The 23,790-nt window shown below is 40.4% G+C and overlaps 1 protein-coding gene across 2 annotated transcripts in view; it reads right to left on the bottom strand.

The window, feature by feature from the left end:
• Eif5b (eukaryotic translation initiation factor 5B) overlaps positions 1 to 23,790 on the bottom strand; it is a 57,335-nt gene that overhangs the window by 30,081 nt on the left and 3,464 nt on the right. For both annotated transcript variants that reach the window (XM_055607260.1, XM_055607267.1), the window contains exons 2-6: positions 10,910 to 11,035; positions 10,731 to 10,815; positions 9,323 to 9,971; positions 7,329 to 7,546; positions 6,797 to 6,947 (exon numbers count right to left, since the gene is read on the bottom strand). In XM_055607260.1, the coding sequence (XP_055463235.1) occupies positions 6,797 to 6,947; positions 7,329 to 7,546; positions 9,323 to 9,971; positions 10,731 to 10,815; positions 10,910 to 11,035 (1,229 nt within the window). The remainder of the gene's footprint in view (positions 1 to 6,796; positions 6,948 to 7,328; positions 7,547 to 9,322; positions 9,972 to 10,730; positions 10,816 to 10,909; positions 11,036 to 23,790) is intronic.

Raw genomic sequence — 23,790 nt, 5'->3', positions numbered from 1 at the left:
TTAGGTGTTGGAAGTATGTAATCTGCTTTTTTATTTACAAAGGACTACAGATAAGAGATTGCATGAATCTCAGAAGAGACTTTGAACTTGGGACTTTTCTAGGGTTGAGACTGTTATAGACTACAGGGACTTTTGAAGTTGGACTGAATGCATTTCTGCATATGTTAAGGCTACAAGCCTGGGGGGAGGGGAATGTGATAGTTTGAATAGATATGGCTCCCACAGACTCACATGTTTGAATGTTTAGCCATAGGGAGCAGTGCTTTTAAGAAGTGTGGCCTTGCTGAAGTAGGTGCAGCCTTGTCACTGTGGAAGTGGGCTTTGAGCTCTCCTATGTTCAAGCTCTGCCCAGTGTGAGATTCAGTCTCCTTCTGCTGCCTGGAAATCAAGATGCAGAAGTCTCTGTTCCTCCACCACCATGTCTGCCATGTTCCCCACCATGATAATAATGGACTAAACCTCTGAAACTGTACGCCAGCCCCTAGTTATCTGTTTGTGGGTTTGGGTAGTTTGTACCTCTTTAAAAGTTGTTCTATTTCACAAACACATTTTCAATATACAGGCATATAATTGTTCACAGTAGTACCCTCCATTTCACTACTGGCTTTGGTTTTAAGTAGTCTGTTTTTCTTAGTGAATGCAACTAATAGCTTGTAAATTTTATTGATCGCTCCAAGGACTAGCTCTTAAGCCATAAAGAAGACACTTGGCCACGCCCCACCCCCTTTAGATGTAAGATGTTTCTCATCTCCAATGAGTACTCCTCTTTGAATAGATAAAGAGAGATGCACTGGTTAGTTTCTAAAATCTGTAGATTTCTCACCAGATATATTTAAGGGGAGGAGGTCAGATAGGGTCCTGTAACCTAGCTCAGACTGACCTAGAACCTGCTATGGTAGCCCAGGCTAAACCCAAACTCAGAACAGTCCTGCCTCCCAACTACTGGAGCTCAGGTCTATGCCACCATGCTACATTTGAGACAGGTGTCACTACTAATATTTAGCTTAATTCTGTTTTGGTACAATAAAACACAGCATGGACTTTGTTGTTTGTTTTTAAATAACCTGAAATTTGTTTTATGGTTCAAAACAGTCTATCTTGCCATGAATTTGTCATGACCATTGAAGTTAGCCCCCCCACACACACACACAAAGCTGTCTTTTTTAGAAACAGCAGCTCCCTTCCAGTTCATGTTATTGTCCTTCTCTTTTAGGTCATTACAGCGAAGGTGGACTTCTTAGAACTAGCCCAGCTGCTCCTGTTTTCAAATATCTGCCTGTTAACTGACACAGTCAGGCTGTGTTTACAGTACTGACCATGACTGGTAGTGTGGTTAGCGTCAGGCCTTTCCATTTGCTTCATAGGTTTCTTTTCAACTTATCTACTCAGTTTCTGGCTCAGATACGGCCACTAAACACCCCACCCAACCACACTCAGCACACCTGGAAACATTATTCTGTCTGGTTCCTGAGAAACAAAGAAGCTGAGGTCTTTGATGAAGCAGCCTGCCTCCACCTTGGGCGTGAAAGGTATGTTATAGTGAAGACAAACTACGTTCATTCCTGTTTATGATTAAATCTGTTTCAAGGATGGGGCTATGCCCCACCTCTAACTTTAACTACACTTGGTTCTGCACTGCCTGTTCCAGGAAACCAAGCCTTTGTTTCACAAGGTTATTATGGCCAGCTGCTGTTATGACTACCTTGCAATCATATCTTCCCCACGTCCAGTACTGACCTCTTGACCTCCCTTAGGGGAGGCAGCCATGTACACTAATTTAAAAAGCTTGCTTTAGTTGCTTACTATAGTTAATTTGGCCATGATGATTTGGAATTTGGAGTGTGTTGAGATTAACAACCTTGTCATTAGTTTACATCACACCTTCTGAAGCTCTGATTTTGCTTCACATGAGGCTGTTCAAGAACAAATGGCTGCTTGGTGTGCCGTAGCTATATGAACATCATCATAAGGCCCTTTTTCTCCAGCTCTCTCCTCTAATGTCCCCTACACAGACACCTTGGCGCTATGTTTTTACTGGCTCCTCCGCTAAAAATATGATTCTTTTTAGAGTTTTCTGTTCCGAGATTCCTGAGAAGTTCAGAGTAGCAGAACAGCTGGAGAATCAAAGGTCTGAGGTCAGCCCTGTGAGCAACTTGACGCTGTTAAGGCAACACAGGAATTCTAAGAATGCGAAAGACTCAGGGATGGATGATTCACACCTGTGAAAGCAGGAACAGAGTGTGGCCTTTTACCTTTAAAAGCAGCCCTCCCCTTTTAGTTGGGCCTGTCCCAAATCTGACCACAGGGACTGGGAATCAGCTAATTACAACTCCATAGAGTTCAGGTGATCTCTTGGGGTCCTCTAACTCTGACACTAATGTGGCTATCACTCAGCCAAAATAGAAACAAAAACAGTAGGTTCCCTCAAGCTTTTCTGATATCAGAGATCCCTCACTCAGCAACCCTGGCCACCACTAAGCAAACAAATAGGAAGGGAATACTATTCTAATTTCACATAATGTTACACAAAAACACACTCAATTCAAAATTTAAAAAAAAAAAAAAGATTTAAAATTTTACAGCTGAAAGGAAATTCTGGGACTCTTTTCTTCCCATTCCCCAAAGGGCCATAAAAACCTTTACCATTATGATAGGGTCCATCAACTGAGGCTATAAATTACTGGAGCACAATACAGAATCAGGCCACAACTGACAAACGATGAACTTTACTTGCCTCTAAAAATCTCAAAGATGTCAGAAAGAGAAAAGGAAGATCTACTTTAATATCTACTCTTTCAAATACACCCTTAGTAACACAAAGTTTACTGCCATCTAGCTCTTGATTGTACTTAAGATAAATCAGCTGTTTTCCCTAACACTCAAACTGAAGGACTAAAGTGGCAATAAACGGAACAAGAGCATCCCATTCTGCTGTGCATACCAGAGTTACTAGTTCATCTCCTGTCAACAAGAGATGTCATGATCTCTGAAAGACAGAATGAAACACAACACAAATAAAATACTGAACTTCTAAAGAAAACAAAGGAAACAAAAACATTTTAACTGTGGAAGGCAGACCAGCGATCCTCATAAAGACACTAATGTCCTAAATCACAAGTGGAGATGCTGATATGGTGAATGAGGAGGAGATGGACAATGAAGATGACATTACAACCCACATGATTTAAGGTGAAGCACTTTGACATGCATGAACTGTGGAAATTATCTGAGATTACCTGGGTAGACCCAACTTCATCACATAACTCTTCATAGGAATAAAAGAGCCTTTCCCAGTAGAGTCTGGGGTCAGAGGGAGATGAGACAGAACAAAAAAAAAAAAGTGAAGAGTGAACATTGTTGGCTTTGAGGGTGAAGCAAACTCATGAGCCATGGAATGCAGCTGGCCTCTAAAAGCCAGAAAAGACCACAAAATGTTTTCTTTCATAGAAGCTCTAAAAATACAGTCAGTCCTTCCAACACCTCAGTCACGTCCCAACTTTCAGCTACAGAACTGTAAGCTATAAAATTTCAGCTGTTTCCAATGGTAAGTCTGAGGTAACATCACAGAAATACTGAAAACTAAGACAAAGTAATGAAGCTTTAAAGCACTGTCTTTACAAAGAGTTCATTTCATAGCAATGCAGCTGCGCTCCTGGCCAGCTCAGGAGTTGCTGGGAAGCGAATGTAAAGGCGGCTGTCTGATACATGCACAAGGACAGCTCAACACTACACAGTAAACATTTCCTTGGCTTTTTGACAAGATGACAAAACTTTTTAATGATCTCTTATGTGCACTGTTAAACTGTTCTCCAGCATCTGTACAAACTGACACTGCCAGGAACACTGCATGAATGTCCAAACCCACTGGCTCTCCTAACAGTATGAACTGCCAAGAAATTCTCATTGTCATCTCTATGTGTGTATTTCCCTTTTAGCATGTTTCAAAATCATTCCTCTCCGCTGAAATAGTTTACCTGCAGGGAGGGCTTTTATTTTCAACTTATATGAATATGAATAATAATTTGCTGCACTATTTTTTAAAAGCAATGCATGCAAGATTCAATAAAGGGACTTATCAGAAGAACTAACTTCAAGTCATTAATCCATTTTTGTTTTAATTCATGGTTATCATTTTTATTTCTCTAATATTTTCTCCCAAATAAAAGAAATAAAGAAGTATTGTTAAATTGAGACAGTAGAACAAACTACAGTCAAATCTGCTCACAAGTTTTATGATACAGACAGCAGCGGGATTGTATGGTATGGATTTTGAATAAAATCAAGAATAAAACTGACTGTTTTAACTTTAAAGTATGAATATATGTTTATATATGTAGGTACTGACAAAGGCTAGGATTGCAAAGATCAGTGTTAAAACTATGATAAGAGAAATGTACTAAGCAAACCAAAGGAAGAGGCTATGTAGAGTACACAGCACAGCTTCCCTGCCCACACGCCCACATCCAACAGGTAAACAGCTTAGACCAAAGGAGAAAAAACTGCAGGTGGGATACCACCCCAGATTTCCTCAACTGACTGTTCTTCTCGACAGGGTTCTAGAAATACAACACTTGTGAGCAACACCAGTACCTCTGTGCACCCAGCTGTTCTACCGAGCTAGCAAACCAGGACATTACACTCAAGTCCTCCAAGAGCTCTTCTCTGCACGAGCTCGGCAGCTGACTGGAAACCTGCAGCAGAAGCACCACAGAGATCCAAGAGCACACTCTGATTTAAAGAGTTTGGGGGGGTCTAGGCAACGGGTGCGGTAAGTCATCTCTACTTAGCAAGCTGCCTTTCAGAGACAACACCAGAGGACCTCTCATTGAGAGGGTCCACATCAGGCTTAAGAGTGGGACCAGCTGTCAGACACCGTGCAGCATTTAAGACTGAGAAAGAGAGACCCGGGTCAAGGGTGCCTCATGAAGAAACCTTCTCGTACAAAGCACGTTCTAAAGATTGATACTAAAGTAATTTAAAATCTTAATTTTCATCTACTTACATCTCTACTGCATAAAACAGCATTTCTGAACCTGGAAAATTATTCTCTTCCTGTTCCATTGAAATATCTTCTAAGGGCCTTCAGCTTTCCAGATGATCACCAGTCACATCTGATATTTGAGTACTAACTATACGCAAATGTACCCTCTAACACCAGAGGTTTTAAAGCTATATCCTCAATTAAAAATAAACTTTCTGAAATTTAAGGACAAACATAATAAAGAATTCATCACAAAAGAGAAGCAAATTAAATTTCTGAATGTTGAGCAAACTGCTTAAGGTCAATGCATCACTATTTCCTGTGCCTGACAGGATTCAAATGATAAGGTTTCTGTGAGGGAAAAGCAGTGTCAAAGGTCAGCACAGCATCCGTTACAAAGCACACTGTAATTGAGTTACTCATATAATTCTAACCAAGCCCCTTATATGACTATTGCATAGACGTTTAAGGACTAAAAAGAGGAAATTAAGGGAAGACCCAAAAAGAAAGTTTTCTCAAAGAAGCAAAGATGGTATTTTAAGTCTAATCAGTTAAAAGCACAATTATATGACCAATTCGTCGTCATAAAACACCATAAGTAGGACAGGAACAAAGGGTCTTTGGATAAATAGCTAATTCCAGATCTACAACAAAAACCACGGGTAAACCTGGAAGGAAACCTGAAAGCTTTTACTTACAATAATCGTTGTAAATAAACGTTCTTCAACCCTGACACTGCTCCATGTCACAAGGCCTGACTCTGTCCTAGCTGCTAAGAAGTACACAGCAACACCAAGAAGCAGCTGAACTGTGCGATCTAAGACATTACAGGACAAAAGCTCAGTTTTACCAACACCAGGAGAACGTAACTAGACCAAACCCGAATGAGACTTTGAGTGACCTCTCTCGTATTGCCAGTGAATACAGGGCACATCACAACGGAGGTAGTGGCCACACTGAGAGACACGCCTATCAACCAAGTGCAACCTGAGGCTTCCATCTGGATCCAGACTTAAGACTATACATCTGTAAGACTTCAAGACAGAGGAAAATAGGGACATCACAAAGAAATAAAAAATAAACTAAGTTGTAGGCTGAGTAGAGGGTAAAGCGACTGCAGAGCAATCCTGAGGATGTGTGTTCAGATCCCAGAACTTACAGTAGGAAGTAAACAAAAATACCAGGAACAGTGGTGCACACCTGTGACCCCAGCACTGAAGGGCTGTGCAGGCAGACCCTGGAGCTTAAGTCAACTGCTGTACTCCAGGTTCAACCACAGATCCTGTCTCAAAAGCACACGGTGGGCAAGCAAGACGCTCAGTGTCAACCTCTGACCTCCATGTGTACCTGCACACATGTACCCACAAAAAAACTTCTGAAAACCTTTAATATTATCAATTATAAATATATTCTACTTATGCTAAGTAAAATACTCTTACTTGCTAGGTATACAAATACTCTGGGAGAAAAAAATGAAAAAAGGAATGTGTATGACTCACTTTAGAGAACCCCAGGGGGGGAAAAAGTGGTCAGAAGGGTACAGGTTTAAAACAAAAATGGAAGAGTTGAAACTAGTTAAAAGATCTCACTTTTGTTTCTACTTTGTTGGGAGGGCAAATTTCATAGAAATTTATTATTTGCACACAATTTCCATCAGAGCACCGAGAGCATTCTCTCAACAATGGCACCTCACACTTACTGCTTACATTTCGCTCATTTTTCAGATTCTAAAACAACCCTGCACCGAAAAGCTGCTCGACCCAGGGGCTGGGCCCGGGAGAGGGGCTGGGCAGCCCGCCGGAAGACTCTACTCACCCTGAGCTTGCAGGTGTCTCAGCGTCACCTCAGCCCTGGCCCGGGCTTCTCGCTGGGACTTGGTTAACAATTTCCCTTCTTTTTTCAAACGTTCTTTTCTTTCTTTTTCTTTTTGCTTTTTCCTTTCTCTTTTTTCTTGTTCTAATCGTTCCTAAGCAAAAATATATGGCATATAAAATTATACTAGCTGAATGAACCATAAAATTTAAAATAAAGAACACAAACTTTAAAGCTCTTAACATGCATGCTAGATATCTTGGGGGATTACAAATAAAAACTGTCAATGCTGCACATTATTCTAAATAGCACTTGTGTGCATTACTGGCAGTAACACACATGTAACAGTCTCTACATGGGGAGACAAGTAAGATTTTCTTGTACCTCTTCCACTATACTATATGCATCAGAGCTGTTAGTATAACTAAAATGCCCGTACAACTATAAACTTTTTTAGATGTACATTAGAGAATTTTTACAGAAGAGATTTCAGGTAAAACTCACTATCAGTCTTTGAATTTCATGAAAAACACACCTCTTCTCTTCGTTTGGCTTCTAGCTCCTCAAGCCGCTTGATCCGTTCTTCCTCTTCTCTCTTCTGTCTCTCCTCCTCCTCTTTGAGCTTAGCTAACGCTTCTTGTATAGCTTTAACAGTGGACTTGCTAGGGCCTTTTTTCTTCTCTTTCTCTTTTTCATCTTTTTCTGTTTTCTTTTTCTTCTTATCTTTTTTCTTTTTGTCTCCTTCATTGTCATCTACCAAAAATAAAGGCAAAGCACTCAAGCTGATTTCCGTGCCAATGAATAAATGCTAGCCAGATTTCAAGGACCACCGCGGGACAAGGCTCCTGCCACCATGTGTGACATGAATCATGTCCTGAGACCTGAGTCCTAGAACATCTCGTGAGACATCACTGCTGGCCCTGGGGATCCTGCCAATGCTAGCGTTGGTCTGACAAGACGACACATGGGCTCTGTCAGCAGGAAAATACAACAGACGCTGCAGTTCAGGTTATCTCTGTCTGGTAATTACAGCATATGTACAAAATTCTAAAAATTCTAACCAGCTTATGCCCATTTAGATGCAATAGCCATTTACTCTTTTAGATGGGGATGATGAAAAGGATATGAGGATACTGAAACAAAATACAAATACATAATTATTATACTCCAAAAACAATGAAGAAATGAAATTTGTGATACTCTTGCGATGGTGTTTCTCCTCAAAATTCAGATAAAAAAAATTTTAATGGTTAAAAACTTAATTTTTTTAACCAAAAAGCTCTCTAAAGAAAAACTATTAATTTAAAAAATTTAAACCACCCAATAGTTACATGTATTCATTTACTCTAAGAGAAAGAAAATATTTAGATCTTAATTACTGATCAGTCTATTTCAATTACCAAAAAAGACTATGCAGGTAAAGGTAACTGCCACCAAGCCGGACAGGCCACGTTTGATCCCTGAAAATGACATGGTAAATGAAGAACTGCACCCTGAAAGTTGTCCTCTGACCTCTATCCATATGATGTTCGCACATGTATGCCCACACATAAAAACAAAAAGGAAATAAATTTGCTTTTCTAAAAAAAGAGAAACAAAAACATGCTCAGTGTCACTAAAGTTATTTAACTAATTTAGGTCTCTTAATTTACTTTTTACTTTCGAATTTCACAAGTTAAGCTAGTTTTGGTTTTGTTTTGTTTTGTTTTGTTTTAAAGAAAAGAATTTAGAGTTATCATGACATGAATTTGGGGAGGGAAATTGTTTCTTTGGCCACTTAGTCATCTTAACAACAAAAGTGTTAGTCATAATCAATGCTGTTAAATTGCAGTGTACAACTTAATAGCCTGAAGCAGTGGTTTAATGAGTAAAGTGCTTGGCATGGGAACATGAGGAATTCAGGTATCTCAGCAACCACGTAAGAAGCCAGATATGGCAGTACACACGTGTAAATCTGTACAAGGGGAGGGAGCGGCAGGGACCCTGATGCCTGCTGAGCAGCCAGCCTAGCTGAAACACTAGCTCTACGCTCAGGGAGCCCCTGTCTCACACCTAAGCTGGAAGACTAAGTCCCGGGGTCTCAGCATCCCTTAGGTGCCTGAGGTTGTTCGTGCATGGCTGAAGTGTGGGCTTGTCCCATCGACGTCAGTGTGACTGTCGCTGTCATTATTCACTCACGTTTAGACAGCCATCTTAGTGAGACTTTATGAGTTTAGTTTCTGACATTCCTGGAGACAGAACCTCACAGCAATTAATGGAAAGAACGAGGCCAGGAATTTGAAGGAGAGCAAAGAGGAGTATATGGAAGGGTTTAGAAGGAAGAGGGGGAATGGCGAACTAATGTTATTATAATCTCAAAAACTAAAAAGAAGTATCTTTTTAAAAGGTAACATGGAGAATGTTGGTGGAAGAGACCCAAATCAGCCTCTGGCCTCCATGTCCACAAGCACAGGAGAGCGCACCCACACAGCATAAGGATCACAACTTAAAACTGGACAAGCTCCAAGGACTCCCGCGCTCATCACCAACCTTCCACAGCTGCAGCGCTGTCTCCTTTCTCCTCCGCATCAGCCAGCACTCTGGATTTCAGCGCTCCCTCCTCAGCCTTCTTTGGAGGCTCTTTCTGCTTGCTCGGGTCCTTCTTACCTTTTTCTAGCTCTTCTTTTTCTTTCAGCTTCCGTAATTTTGCTTTCTCTTCGTCTCTCTTTTTCTTCTCGCGCTCTTTCTTTTCTGCCTTCTTTTGGGCCACTGTCTTAATCTTGAAGGAGGAGCCGTCATCTTCATTCCCACTCTCTGCGGTAGGAACAGACTTGTTTCTTTGATTTTTCTTCTGTCCTTTTCTGGACTGCAACCCTTCCTCTGATTCACCAGCGCTCTCACCTGAAGAGTCCACTCTAGATGGCTCTTTACTTCTTCTACTGTCTTCGTCCTCTTCTGACCCATCCCACTTTTTCACTGATTTCTGAGCTTTTTTAGCTTTCTTAGAAAGTTTACTAGAATCATCATCATCACTCCCAGATAATACTTCCACTTTAGGTTTTGCAGTCTTTTTTGATTTTGAATCCTTATCTTCCAATTCTTCACTATCATTGTCATCAAAACTTGTTTTTTTGCCTTTTTGTCCTTTCTTCTTTTTATCTTGTTTTGAGGCAGATTCTTCTTCATTGTTTTCTGTAGGCTAAAAAGTATCTCTTGTTAGACTATCAAGAGCTTGTCATCCCTTAAAAGTAACCGGGACCTCCTCCCGGCCAAGCGCTTCCTTTAGGCGGTATATGCTGTTAAAAACCTTTTATGGAAGCAGGATTTTTTTTTTATCTTTTTTCACAAAAATATAAAAAGTATGGGGATGGAGACACTGCTTAGTAGTTAAGAGCAATTGTTGCTCTTGCAAAGGTTTGGTTCCTACACCCACATGTCAGTTCACAACCATCTGTAACTCCAGCTCCAGAGGATCTAATGCCCTTTCTTCTGATCTCTGTGGACACCAGGCACACACATGCTGCGCGCGCGCGCGCACACACACACACACACACACACACACACACACACACACAAACACACGTGCAGCCAAAACACTCATATACATAAAATAAATCGGAAAAAAAGACTAAAAAATCCAACCACACTAGTTATACAACTCACATTTCAAACTCCAGCTGCCCTAAAAAAATAACGAAAAAATACACAGAAAACTGAAGGCCCCAAATGTACTAATTTTATCAACAGTCAATACAACATTAGCGCCTCTAGATTCTCAAATAAAGTATATTTCTATCTGTCAAAGGTTTTAAAGAATATTGCTTTTTTTTTTTTTCTGGAAACTTGGTTTCTCCCTTTCACCTGTTTTATAGAAACTATTAACATTTCTACAACCACAGGTCTCCAAACCAGGCAGCTCCCAAATGTTACTAGAAGACATGAAGATAACATCCTTCACCTTGACTGCAGTAGCTTCTCTGTCAGCTCTGATGCCTTGGGCTTCCAGAGACAATTCTTCCAGTTCTCTCTGAATATCATTCTCACTAGAAAAGAAATAAAATACATTTTGAAGCATTGGAATCATTAGATAACACCAATACTCAAGCTATGAAAAACTGAATGCTTTTAAAACCATACTCAAAGCCTTGCTTCTTTTTCTCCTTTTTCTTCTTCCCCTTTGACTTCTGAGGCTCCTGTTCCTTGGCAGCATCAGCTCCTTCTATTTCTGTAGCCAAGGCGCCAAAATCGGTATCATCCTTGGCACTGAAGTCAAAACGAAGACCAAAATGTTACTCAACAGCAAGCAACCTACCAGTTCACTTACACACATACTTCCTTGCTATTTTACACCTTTTCTCATGTTAGCCGCACAGAAATACTCACCAAGTTCTCTCACAATGGCACGGTTACACTCTTAACAAACTGTTTCCCTCCATAAAGGTCATTCATAGCAAAACGAGAAAGGTGTGAATCAAGAGCCCTAGCCCTAAAACAAGCAAACAGCCTAGGCAGTGAAGGGAAAGAAATAACTTCTGTAGATAATAAACACTTGTGTGGGTACACACACATCTGGAGTTATGTTTATAAAACACAAAAGAATCAAAGTATAAAACAAGTTATCAGTTACAACACCTGTTTTTGGAACCTTACACATTATTCACTTAAAACAGCAAAAATTAGAGAGAGCTTGGAAGAACTTTAGAAACCAACTAGTCTATTATCTAGTATTACTAGTTGAAAAAATTAGAATGCACAAAGATTTCAATGCCTTGAGGGAAACATGACTACACACATAAATTTACATGAGTTAAGTATGGAAATAAAACACACACACACACACACACACACACACACACACACACACACACACTCCTAAATCTAGAACCAAGCCTACTCTCAACTTTTAACATTTCTGATTCCAGTCTATAATGGCTCAACTATATTATTACTCAACTTTGGAATAACCAGTTCCAAATAACTGTGAATAACTGTGAATAACTTCACAGTTCCAGTGAAGTTAAAAATCTACAGAAATCAAGGTCAGTCATTCTGAAATGTACAAGTACAAAAAGCATGTTCATTTCATTTGAATGACACATTAAGACATCAAAAGATGCAAGCCAGAAAGATGGCTCAGCAGTACGAGCACTTGGCTGTTCTTCCAGCGGACCTGGGTTCAATTCCCAGCACCTACACGGCAGCTCACAAGCTTCTGTAACTCTAGTTCTAAAGGATCCAATGCCCTGTTCTGGCTTCCTCCAACCCTAGGCCCACATGAGGCATGCAAACATACAGGCAAAACACCCATACACATATTATTTAAAATATTTTTAAAATACCATTTTTTAAAAAGGCATCAAAAGATTTATGGAATAGAGGAACACCTTATATTGCTTAATCTGATAAAGTGTCTAAAGAAAAAGACATTAACTGCTTCCTAGACAATAAATTGACTATATAACAAAATACTGACAATACAGAATTTAACTTCAAGGATAGCAAACTGTAAATCAAGAAATAAAGCAGTAAATACTTTTAAGAGAAGTTGAACACAATTAAACATGTCCCACTGGATACTTAAGTTGACTCTCAACAGTTTGCACGTCTAAAGTGGCGAAGTAAAAAGCTTCCTGGTAAAGCAGCCTGAAAACAAGCAATACAGTAGGAGGGAAAGTCATTAACATGGCAAGGAGAATGGCTGGTATGGGGCTGTCCTGACTACCAGGAAGCAGGGACCTGGGGAGGGAGCTTCCGTAAATAAGTGTCCAAGAACACAACGGGCACCTGATTTGCACCAACACAGCAGGATGAAGATTCAAGTCAGATAAACATAGGGCACTGAATCATTAACACTTACGACTTCACATACACAAAGAGGAGTAGAGAATCATCAAAGAAAAACTTCAAATAATAAGAACCTAGGGCCAGCCAGGACCAACCAAGAGTGGCTCTAAAGAAATTTCTGCCAGTATTTCACACTACAACAGTTCTGAAAACTAAGCATGAAGGGGAGGCTGAAGGTTCCAAAATATTGCCAGCCTGCACTTAAACTATATATTTGTCTCATCAAGAGAACACGAGGGATGATTTGCTTCACTATCATCCCAGAGTGTTCATCAGCAAATAACCTACATAGTACACATGACTACACCTTCATGACATCAGGTTTGAAAGACTTCTTCTAGATGAAGAAAGAATGACAGTCTCTGAATCTTGCCAAATACCAAGCATTTCGATAATCAACTGCTGTGTACTAGATAAACATTCTCTCTTAATACTAACAATTTTATGAAGTGAAGCTTAAATATGATAAGCAACAAAAAGCCACATGACTAGAAAGCTTCCCACTAGTAACTCCTATTTTGCCTTTCTAAAAAACACAAAAAAAGGAAATATATTATTTAGCTTCTGATTTTTCAGCAAACTTAAACATAGCTATATCCATCAGTTATAGTACAACTAAGTCTTAACCTGAATGTTTTTTAAAGTGTTCTTTCAATATATAATGAAGATTAAACACAATGCCATACACCTTCAGCCCTATTTTCACTTTTACAACTTTCAATTTGCTGTGTATAGTTCAGGCTGGCCTCAAACTCCGATGGCCAGTGAAAACAGCAAATTAGTTAACTGTAGCAATGAACTAAACGTGATATTAAATTATAAGTCAAGGGATGGTGGAATAGCTCAGTGGTTGCTAGCACGCTTCCTTGCACGTGACAGACCTTAGATTTGATCCTCAGGATTACAAAACAGTAGAGAAATCTGGCTTACAAAACAAAGTAATAAAATAACAGTCACTGCTGAGAGATAAACAAATGGGTAGAAGAGTAAACGGTAACGGCTAAATAAAGTATCTACAACTAACTCCCCACTCCACACCGTAGAGCATAATTTCCCACTCCTAACACTGTGGCTGTGCACAGGGATCTCTGTCCACAGACAAAGTGGAAAGGAAAAAGAATGACTTCACATAGGACAGGCCTGCCGTATGACCTTGGTCAATCACCAACATCAACAAGACACTGAGAGCTTCTCAACTGTCACAAATAAAATATGCCTAAAGAAAAACTTACAAGACATGGAGTACAGACTTAACACAGTCATCAAATCAAAAGAAATCTAAACAAAGTCAGCACTAGAATTCATGCCAGTTTCTTAAAGGTACAAGTGTACCCGTGCTGATATGTAAAAGGGTGTGTGGTTTGGGATAAGAATGGCCCCATAGGCTTACATCTTTGAATACTTGGTCCCCAGCTAGTAGAACTGTCTGGCAAAGACCAGGCCTTTCTGGAGGAGTGTCAGTAGGAGCAGGCTTGAGGTTTCCACTTCAGGCATGCTGAGGGAACTGTCTCTGCCTCCTGTGAACTGCTGTTCTGATGCCCTGACTCTGCTTCACTATCATGGACTTTAATCCTCTGACACGGTAAACCCAATTGAATGTTTTCTTTTATAAATTACCTTGGTCATGGTGTTTTGTCAATACATAGGAGAAAGTCAGTGTTGGATATACAGAGATTTTGCACTGTCGTTACTAATTTTGCTTTAATGCTCATTTTTTTTTTAGAATTTTTTTTAATTATGTGTGTCCCTGTGTGCAAGTATGTACAAATGTGTGCAAGAGCCCAGAGAGACCAAAAAAAGGGTCCTGGATCCCTTGAGGCTGGAGGTACAGGTTCTATGCTCAGAGTTAAGTCCTGGGAACTGAAATTCAGGTCCTCTGGAAGAACAGTAGTCTTCATCCTAAGCCACCAGTCCAGCTCCCTAAAAGTGACCTTTTGAAAATTGACCTGAAGAAGAGAAAGCCATCATGTCATTTATATCTACTCCAAAGCAAATCAAATATTAAATTTAAAAATGTGCACATAACTTGTATGTTTAAAACTACAAAATGCTAGTGAAAGAAAAACAAAGAGAAATGCCGGAATTGTAGTCATTGATAGAAGACTCTCAAACAACACTAACAAAAATTCTTTCCAATATTAAATACAGGGTTAATAAAAACCCCAAAAGGACTTTAAAAACACAGCTAGTACAGGAAACTATAAAATTTGTATGTGAAGGCAAGAGACTTAGAATAGCTAAGAAAACATTTTTTTTTCTTTTTTGTAAGAATATAAGGTGGGAGGCATCATTTTACCAAAGTTCAAGGCTTACACTGCAGCTAGCTAAAATAAGCAAAACTACACTGGACTACTGATAAAAGCACAGATCACTAGAACAGAAAACAAAAATAGCCTCCATTGAAGTACAGCCACCCTCTCTACACACAGGGTACAAAGCCATTTAAAGTGAAGCTAAGCTTCTCCACAGAGAAGCTGGTGGACCAGTGGCTGTCCTCAGACAAAGAGAACCGCAGTCTCTGTAGGAGTGAGCATACTGTGAATTTAAAAACAGAACCTCTGGGAAAATACAGACAAAACTTTTAAACTCATCAAAATAAAAACGTCTGCAGCTGGAAAGACCATAAAAGTGGAGTGAAGGAAGCAAGCTCTAGACTGGGGGTGGCAGACTGCAAATACCTGTCTGGAAAAGGGCTAACTGTAGCACGTTTTAAAGACACTCAAAACGCAACTGCAAAAACAAAGAAACACACCAAAGAAAAAAAATAGTGATTAGAAAATAAGCAAAAGGTATAAAAAAAAATTCTACAGAAGAGGATATACAGACGGCAAAAAGGCACTCTGCATTAGTCATTTGGGTAGTGACAGCTAAACCCATGCACATGAGCATACAGCAATCAGAAGAATGCCACATTCCCAACGTGATAACAATGTTAGTAAGAATGAAGAGAACCGGGTAGGTCAGGCACCACTGGCAGAATGCCACGGCCACTCTAAAAATCGTCTATCCACTGTGTGTGCGTGCGTGCGTGCGTGCGTGTGTTTAAAACAAGATTAACTTGACAAATACAGGCTTGCACATGTATCCCTAAGTAACAAGCTTATTTTTACAGAGAAACTTGTAGACAAATTTATGTGGCAACTTCATTTACAACATTGAAAAATGCAAACAATGCATATGTCCTTTAGTAGGTGAATGGCTAAACAAAGCATGGTTCATTAACATTGCATGACATACAAGTCAGCAATAAAATAAAACTACTAATACAAGCAATAACTTAGATGGAACTTAGGTTGAGTTTCCAGAGGTTATGGGTGCTGTAGCACACAGAGAACATAAGCAGTCCTCAGAGTGATGTACTCTGTATCGTAGCTGTGGTAATGATAATGTATATGACAGTAAACACACACGAGTCTAAACGCTGCCAAGCACGTATGATTATGACAGTGGCTTTAATCAGTACCAACGTCTGAGTCATAGCAATGCAGTAGTTTTAAGATTGCCAACAACAAACTAGGTAAGAGAGACACTGATTATCTAACTCTTACAAGTGCACAGGAGTCTATAATAATCTAAAAAAAAAAAAAAAAAAAACAGGAATGCTTTACACAGAATTAACATTATTAACAAAATAAAAGTCTAAAGAAATGTTTGCAGCATAAATACATGAAGGATTGCCCTATAATACCTAAGCCTTTACCAAAAAGCAAAACAATCAAACAATCTGAACAGACACAGCTATTAAGATGCAGAAATGGCCAATGAGCACAGACAAAATGTTGAGTGTTACTAAATAATATGACATAAAAGCTAAAACTGCATTGAGACACCCCTGCCTATGTACTAAACAAAGAAAAGTTGAGGAAAACCAAGTACTGAGAGGACAGGAAGCAACTTCACAACACCCTGTAGGCAAAGCAGAGGTGGCCCAGTCAAATTGGGAAGACAGAGTTTGGAAGCCTCTTAAAGTTAAGTGCAAGCAGGCACTCTTTCCCCCCCCCCTTCCCCCCTCTCCCAGGCTCCTGCAGGCACTCCTACTCCAGTACTCACTCTCTCTCTCCTCTCTCCTTCCCTCTCTCTGTCTCTCCCCCCCCCACTTCCTCTCTCTCCCAACCCTTCCCTCTTACCACATGACCAGGCAAGCTCACTCTTAGGTATTCACCTCAGAGAAATAATATATTTCCACACCAAGACGTGTACTCAAATGTTTAGAGCAATTTAATTAATAATCATGAAAAGCTGCAAACAACCTGAGCGTCTGTAAGACAGTTTAAAGAAACCAACAACCACACAACAGAACACTACACAATTTAAAAGGGGCAGGAGTGATGCGCCAACATGGAAGAATCTCAAAGTCACTACACTACCAACACCCAGTCAGGAAACACACCCTGCAAAGTATCACTCCACTCACATTGTTAGAGAGGACACGGAACTAGGCAGGGGAGGAAGCTCAGAGATACGAGCAGCAACAAGTGTGAGGCTCCAGATGCGGGATTCCCAGAACTCGAGGGGGTAAAGAACAGTGACTCCTACGCAAAGCCTATTGTAGGAAGAAGGATCACCTTGCAAAGGTTTTAAGATTCGGGCCACCAGAAATTGTCTATTTTACTCAAAAGGACACACCTTAAAACACTGATTGTACACCTGAAATTTGTACATTTTATGTCACTCATCTCTCAAAAAAAGTATGCTCAATTTCAATTTCCAGATTATAAAAAACCATAAAGAATCAAGTTGGAGAACATATTTAACAACTTATTTAAAACAGTTAATATGAAAAGTATAAGCCCAAAAATCATTTTTCCATTTTTGTAAGTTATGACTATACCTAATCTTTAACAATGTAATGTGTAGTTCAAATCATGTCACTAGGAAAAACTTTTTAAGACATATTTTTTTAATCTTATTTTATGTCCATCACCTCCATGTATGTCTGTGTAATGGTGTTAGAAGCCCTGAAACTGGAATTAAAGACAGGTGTGAGCTGCCAGGTGCATGCTAGGAACTGAACCTGGGTCCACTGGAAGAGTAGCCAGTGCTCTTAACTGTTGAGCCATCTCTCCAGTCTCAAGATATGACATTTCTTAATCACGTGTGCAAGTATGCATTCAACTTTGGTATTTCTCCTTGATCAACCTGCTTCTTTTCATTGTAGCTCTCTGTAAGTTATTACTAATAACCAAAAATAATACTAGTAATAATTATATAACAATATTGCAATTAAGATACATTTAGGGACTTATGTCTTATAAAAATCTTCCCTTTTTACAGAAACAAGGTCTTACTGGCTAGTCTGAAAGTCTCAGAGACTGCCTTTCTCTGCCTCCTGAATGCTAGAATTAAAGGTATACACCAACACACCTAGCCCAGGATAAAACCTTTTAAACACAAAGATTCCAAGTAATATTTAATGCAAAGTAACTTAAAGCAAAATTAACTTTAATTTTATACTGACAGGTTGGCTAATGTATGTGAAGTTATTAAAAAAAAAAAGAGAGAGAATCCAATTTCTTTACAAACTCTCAACTTTAATCAAACCCCCTAAGACTCTCCCGTCAGCTCTTCTCTGCTGGTTTGTCCACTGTAGATGTTTGAAAACCTGATTCAAAAGCAAATCATGGAGGCACATATGCGTTACCCCAGCACGTGGAAGAATCATGATTTCAAGACCCTGCCTCCAAAAACAAACAAACAAAAAACAAAAATCAAAAACCTACAATGCTCAAAATTTCTCTGCTGTGGTGGCTTGGATGAGCATGCCTAGTTCCCCAGTTGAGTTACCCAGCTGTTGAACTGCTTGGGAATGATCAGGAGACGTCCCCTGTTGAAGGAGGTGTGGTGTTGTTAAAAGAGGTGTGTCCTGTGAGCAGGCTTTCAGGTTTCAAAAATCCCCTGCCCACCCTTGTCTGTCTGTCTCGGTCTGACCCTTCTCCCCTGCCTGTTGCCTGCGGGTCAGGATAAATATCTCCCAGCTACTGCTCCAGTGCCATATCTGTCTGCTTCCCACCATGATAATGGACTAACCCTCTGCAATTGTAAGCAAGCCCGCAGTTATGCTTTCTTTCAGAAAAATTGCCTCAGCCATGCTGTCGCTTCACGGCAGTAGGACAGTAACTGAGTCATGCTCTGAAGTAAAACTTTAGGTAAGGTTGCTTATCAACAGAACATGACAGAAGTAAAGTTTCCAGGCCAAGGCCTTAAAGCAGCAGTTTCTACTTTCTGTCTCTTGTGCTCTGTGCCAGGCTAATGTGAATGCTCAAGTGACATCAAGAAGTCAGATTCCGGTTTCAATGGCAAATCCAATGGAGGTTCCAAAGAACAGCCATCATCAACCACCAGAAGGATGAAAATTTTCATAAAGTAAGATTAAAGATGACTCCATTACAGCCACTCTGACTGTAATCACAGAAGACAGCCAGAAATCCCACCTAAAACTTTAATATTCAGGACTACAAAAAAATGATAATTGTTATTAAGCCCCTAAGTTTGAGATGATTTGTTATAACAGATATTGCATGGAAGTTTCCTTTGAGATTGAAACATTCCATCATTCAAGGAACCTTCTTAAGCAAAATAAACAACTCAAATAGCTTCAGTAAGTCCCCGAAACTGACCAGATTCACAAGTCAGACTCCCCACACTCATCCCCACGATCAGTAAGCAATAAAGAAGGACCTAGGGTCACTCACAGACTAGCCGAACTGCAAAGTAGACTCTGAGGCCACACCAGCTGCCAAGAAGCAACAGAAACCAGCCGGGCTGCCTCCAGAAGGTTTTAGACCAACTGAGTCACTTGGAAAGGACACTCTCCAACCTATTGAGCTGCCTTGCAGGCTGTGAGGTATGTTCCAGGTTCCCAGCTTTTGTGAGCTCACCCATGCTGAGGTGGGCTTTGGTGATACAGCCGTCTATGAGTCATTTCTACTCTTGTAACAATTCACTGTTTCACTGCGTTGGACTTGGCAATATCTGTGCTCTGCTCTTGCATGGACTCCCCATTTGGGGTAGATGTATGCTTCCCCAGGAGAAGTCTTGTCTTACACTAACACAATAATAATTGGGACATTCCTACATTTCTTATTCCTAACCTGAAATAATGACAAGCATGTAACACTCTTTCCGCCTGCCTGCAAGGGGCAAAATCAGTGTTCAAAATCCCAAAGGGAAGAGCCAGACTTAAGCTTGCTGCTGCCTCTTTTCACTCTTCTTTGCTCTCTGGTCCTCTCCCCTCAGACACTTTTAGCAACATCCAAAACAGAAAAGGCACGAGGAGAAAGCCTACCCATTACCTGTTAACTCGGCAGTTCCAGCATCAAAAGGCAAAACGGGATATCTACCCCAATTCAACAGCTCCCTCCTACCACTTCTCCTCTTATTCGTGGTCACCAACAGTCACACATTAAGACTGTAACAAAATGCCCAAAAGCCACTGCTCCTCACTAGCTCCCATTGCTTCCAACTACCAACACCAACCAGTCTTATTCCCAACTACCCTCTCAATGGATCTGTCTCCAGTACTTTAACCCATTAGTAAACTAAGAATTATGTAAGCATATACACAAAGGCCCTCCCTCTCAATGAACAATGTCCTTATGCCTTAACACCTTTACAGAGTCAGAAAGCCCATCACCACTACAATTCACAGTGCAACAAAGATAAAGTATCCTTATTCCCGCCACAAAACACAATTATCTTTTTATTGTATATTTTTAATTCTTAAAATTTTTATAAAATAAATAAAAAAATGTATTTGTGCATATGTTTATCTGTGTGAGTGTGTGTCACATGTGTGTGGGTGCCCAGAGTCCATGTATCTATCTCCTAGTACCTGAAACACCATTTTGAAGCAGGATCTGATGACACACACCTGTAGTCCCAGATACTCAGAAAGCTGAGGCAGGGAGAACACTTAATTCCTAGATGGCATTTTGGCCTGGGCAAAATAGTAAAACTGTCAGAAAAGAGAGAGAGAGAAAGAGGAAGAAGGAAGGAAGGAAGGAAGGAAGGAAGGAAGGAAGGAAGGAAGGAAGGAAGGAAGGAAGGAAGGAAAAAAAGGAAGAGAAAGTGTTCTATAAAATAAGATACCTGACATCCTCTCCTCTTCACCTCCCAAAGACACTTCTGTTCTCTTGAACACACTTTGGGATCCATATACACACAGAGCAGGCATTTATCATAAGATGCTACACACTGTACATGCACTACTTCTGTATGACCGGCATCACTGGAGCTTGCACAAGTTAAAAAGCACAGGCATTCGTACCACATTAAAAGCTCAGGATAAAAGAACATTTCTGTTCCACTGCAATCTTCAAGGACCATCGCTGCATATGCTGTAAGTACAGGCTGGGCGAAATGCACAAGGATGCATGACTCCCTATCACCTATCACAAGCAACACTGAGTGGCTCCTAACTCTAGAGTTCCATGCTGTCAGCTGGATGCGGTAATGCAGGTCTATAATCCCAACAGCAGAGAGCTGAGGCAAGAGGACTCCTGCAAACTGGAGTCAAGCTTGAACTAAAAAGCTAGTACCTGGCTAGACCTGAAGAGCAAGATCCTACCTCAAAACAGGAGATACAATGTCAAACTTATTTTTAATCCAACTTTATTTACCAAATGACAGACTCAAACCAACTACATAAAGGTTAAAAGTAAAAACTGTGTTCACCAGTGTGGTGGTTTGAATAATAATACCCTCCATAGGCTTATACATTTGAATGCTTGGTCCCTCAGTGGAATTATTTTGGAAAGGACTTGGGAGGTGTGGCCTTGTTGAAGGAGGAATGTCACTGAGAGTGGACTCTGAGGTTTTTTTTACATTAGACCCAGTTGGTCTGTCTGTCAGAGGTGTGACCTTGTTGGACAAGCGGTCACTGGGAGTGGACTGAGTGGACTTCGAGGTTTCACACCAGACCTTCCCTGTCTGTCTGTCTTTGTCTCTGCCTCTCCCTCTGGAGTTTTTAACATGTAAGCTTTCAGCTACTACTCCAACATGATACCTGCCTGGCACCATGCTCCCACCATGATGGCCATGAACTCACCCTCTCAGGTGTGAGCAAGCCCCCATTAAATGCTTTCTTTTATATAAGTTGCCTTGGTCATGGTGTCTCTTTTAGCAACAGAAAAGTAAATAAGACCATCAGTAATAGCCTAACAAATTCTATAAACCATGACCAAGTAGGATCAGTCTGTCTCAGAACTGCCAGACTGATTCAGTATGCTCGTACAGACATAGACACATAGACCACACACACACACACACACACACACACACACACACACACACCCCAATCATACACTACTACATGCATAAAAGAAAAAAAAAAAAAACACATGAAACTTTTGTGTTACAAGGGTCAGTGGGAGAGCACCTACTAGCAAGGTCAGGTCCTAGGTTCAAGCCCCAATACCACAACAGTAGGATAAGAGATGGAAAAGTTCATGTACCCACTTATCTCTTCCTCCCAGATCCACAAACTAGTTACAGCATAGGTTCTATACTGAGTGTGTTAATCATTAAAATTATACAAAATACTGTGGTACCTACTAAGGCAAATAGTGTGACAATTTCAATAGGCACTGCTTAATAAAATCCCGTATGTTTCTTTACTATAATCCGTGTTCCTTATTACTTTTATTTACTATTTCTTTATTATTTACTTTATTATTTTTAGATAGGGTCTCACTGTGTAGTTCTAACAGGACTGGGATATACTATGTAGACCAGGAGGGCTTCTAATGCACAAAAATCAGCCTGCCTCTGTCTCCAGAATGCTAGGACTAAAGACATAAACCATCATGCCAGACATCTGTACTGTAATCTCTTAAAAGAACTAACTGTTGAAAGGCACAAGTTAGGTCATTTGCATGTCGCTAAACACTTGAGAGGCTGGCAAGGCGACTTGGGGTTTAAGAGAGCTTGCTGCTCTCCAAGAGGAAACTACCAATGCCAGGCAGCTCCCAAGTACCTGTAGCTACAACTGTAGTAGAGCCAACGTATTCTTCTGGCCTCTAACGCACACATTCTCACTCATGCACCCATAAATAAATTTTTATGAAGCAAAGCCAAGAGAATTATTGGATTATGCATGTTTTCCTTATTACCATCTAAACAAATATAAATTATTAAAAACCAGTTCAAATATCTACAAGTGAGAATGGATTGCTGAATCCGACTATGGGAGCTACAGGTTGCCTCTCTATCCAAAAGGCTAAGGGCCAGAGATATTTTAGATTTCACACTTTACAGATCTGAACATGCATGAAGGGTGACTTCAGCCTAAAACGCTGAAGTCACTTCTGTTTCATGTATAGATCTTCCTTTTTTGGGTTGGGTTGGTTTGGTTTTTGTTTTTTTTTTGTTTTGTTTTGTTTTGGTTTGGTTATTATGTTGGCCTGGCTATCCTGGAAAAAGCTCTTGACTAGGCTGGCCTTCAACTCAGAGATCCGCCTGCCTCTGCCTGCTAAGTGTTAGGATTAAAGGTGTGTATCCCAACCACACTGCTGTTTCAATATAGCTTAAGCAAACAGTATGTCGGCAACTGTATACATTGTTTTGAGCACACTTCATTTTGGCTCTAACACATTACCTGAAATCAAGGGTAACGTTTCCTACCTGTGGTATGCTGCTGCTGAAAAACTTTAAATTTTGAAATTCTAGGGATTTCAGACTTTTTCCAATAAAAGATGTTCAACTTGAATTTTTCAGCTTATCTTAGGGGAGGCTTTGTAGTAATAATGCCCACAGCCACAGATCTTCCTGGAATAAATTGCTCAGACAATTCACATTTCCTCTTTTATTTTTTAATTGTGCAAGCATGCCTGTGTTTGGGGGGGGGGTATATGCAGGTGACTGAAGTACAGCACCCCAGGGGGTCGATTTGCTCCCCTGGAGCTGGTGCTAAAGGCTGTGGTCAGCCACCTGTCCCAGTGAATGCAGGCAGTCAGAACACTGTGCTCTTCTTAACCACCAAGCCTCCTCCAGCCCCACAAATGACACGTTCTCACAGACACCATGCTAAGCTGGCTCTACCTGGCTGAATCAATAGCTGGCACTAAAGCACCACCCAAGGTTAGACACTGTGTATGGTACCCAGAACACCCACAAGGGAGGGATCTCTCTGTAATCACAGAGCAACATCGGTAGTTAAGAGCAAAGAATGGCTTTTT

The sequence above is a fragment of the Psammomys obesus genome, unplaced genomic scaffold, assembly GCF_907164565.1.
Source record: "Psammomys obesus unplaced genomic scaffold, mPsaObe1.curated_primary_1811, whole genome shotgun sequence".
NCBI classification, from domain to species: Eukaryota; Metazoa; Chordata; class Mammalia; order Rodentia; family Muridae; genus Psammomys; species Psammomys obesus.
The sequence above is the reverse complement of the archived record's forward strand: the minus strand, read 5'-3'. Positions and strand labels throughout refer to the sequence as shown.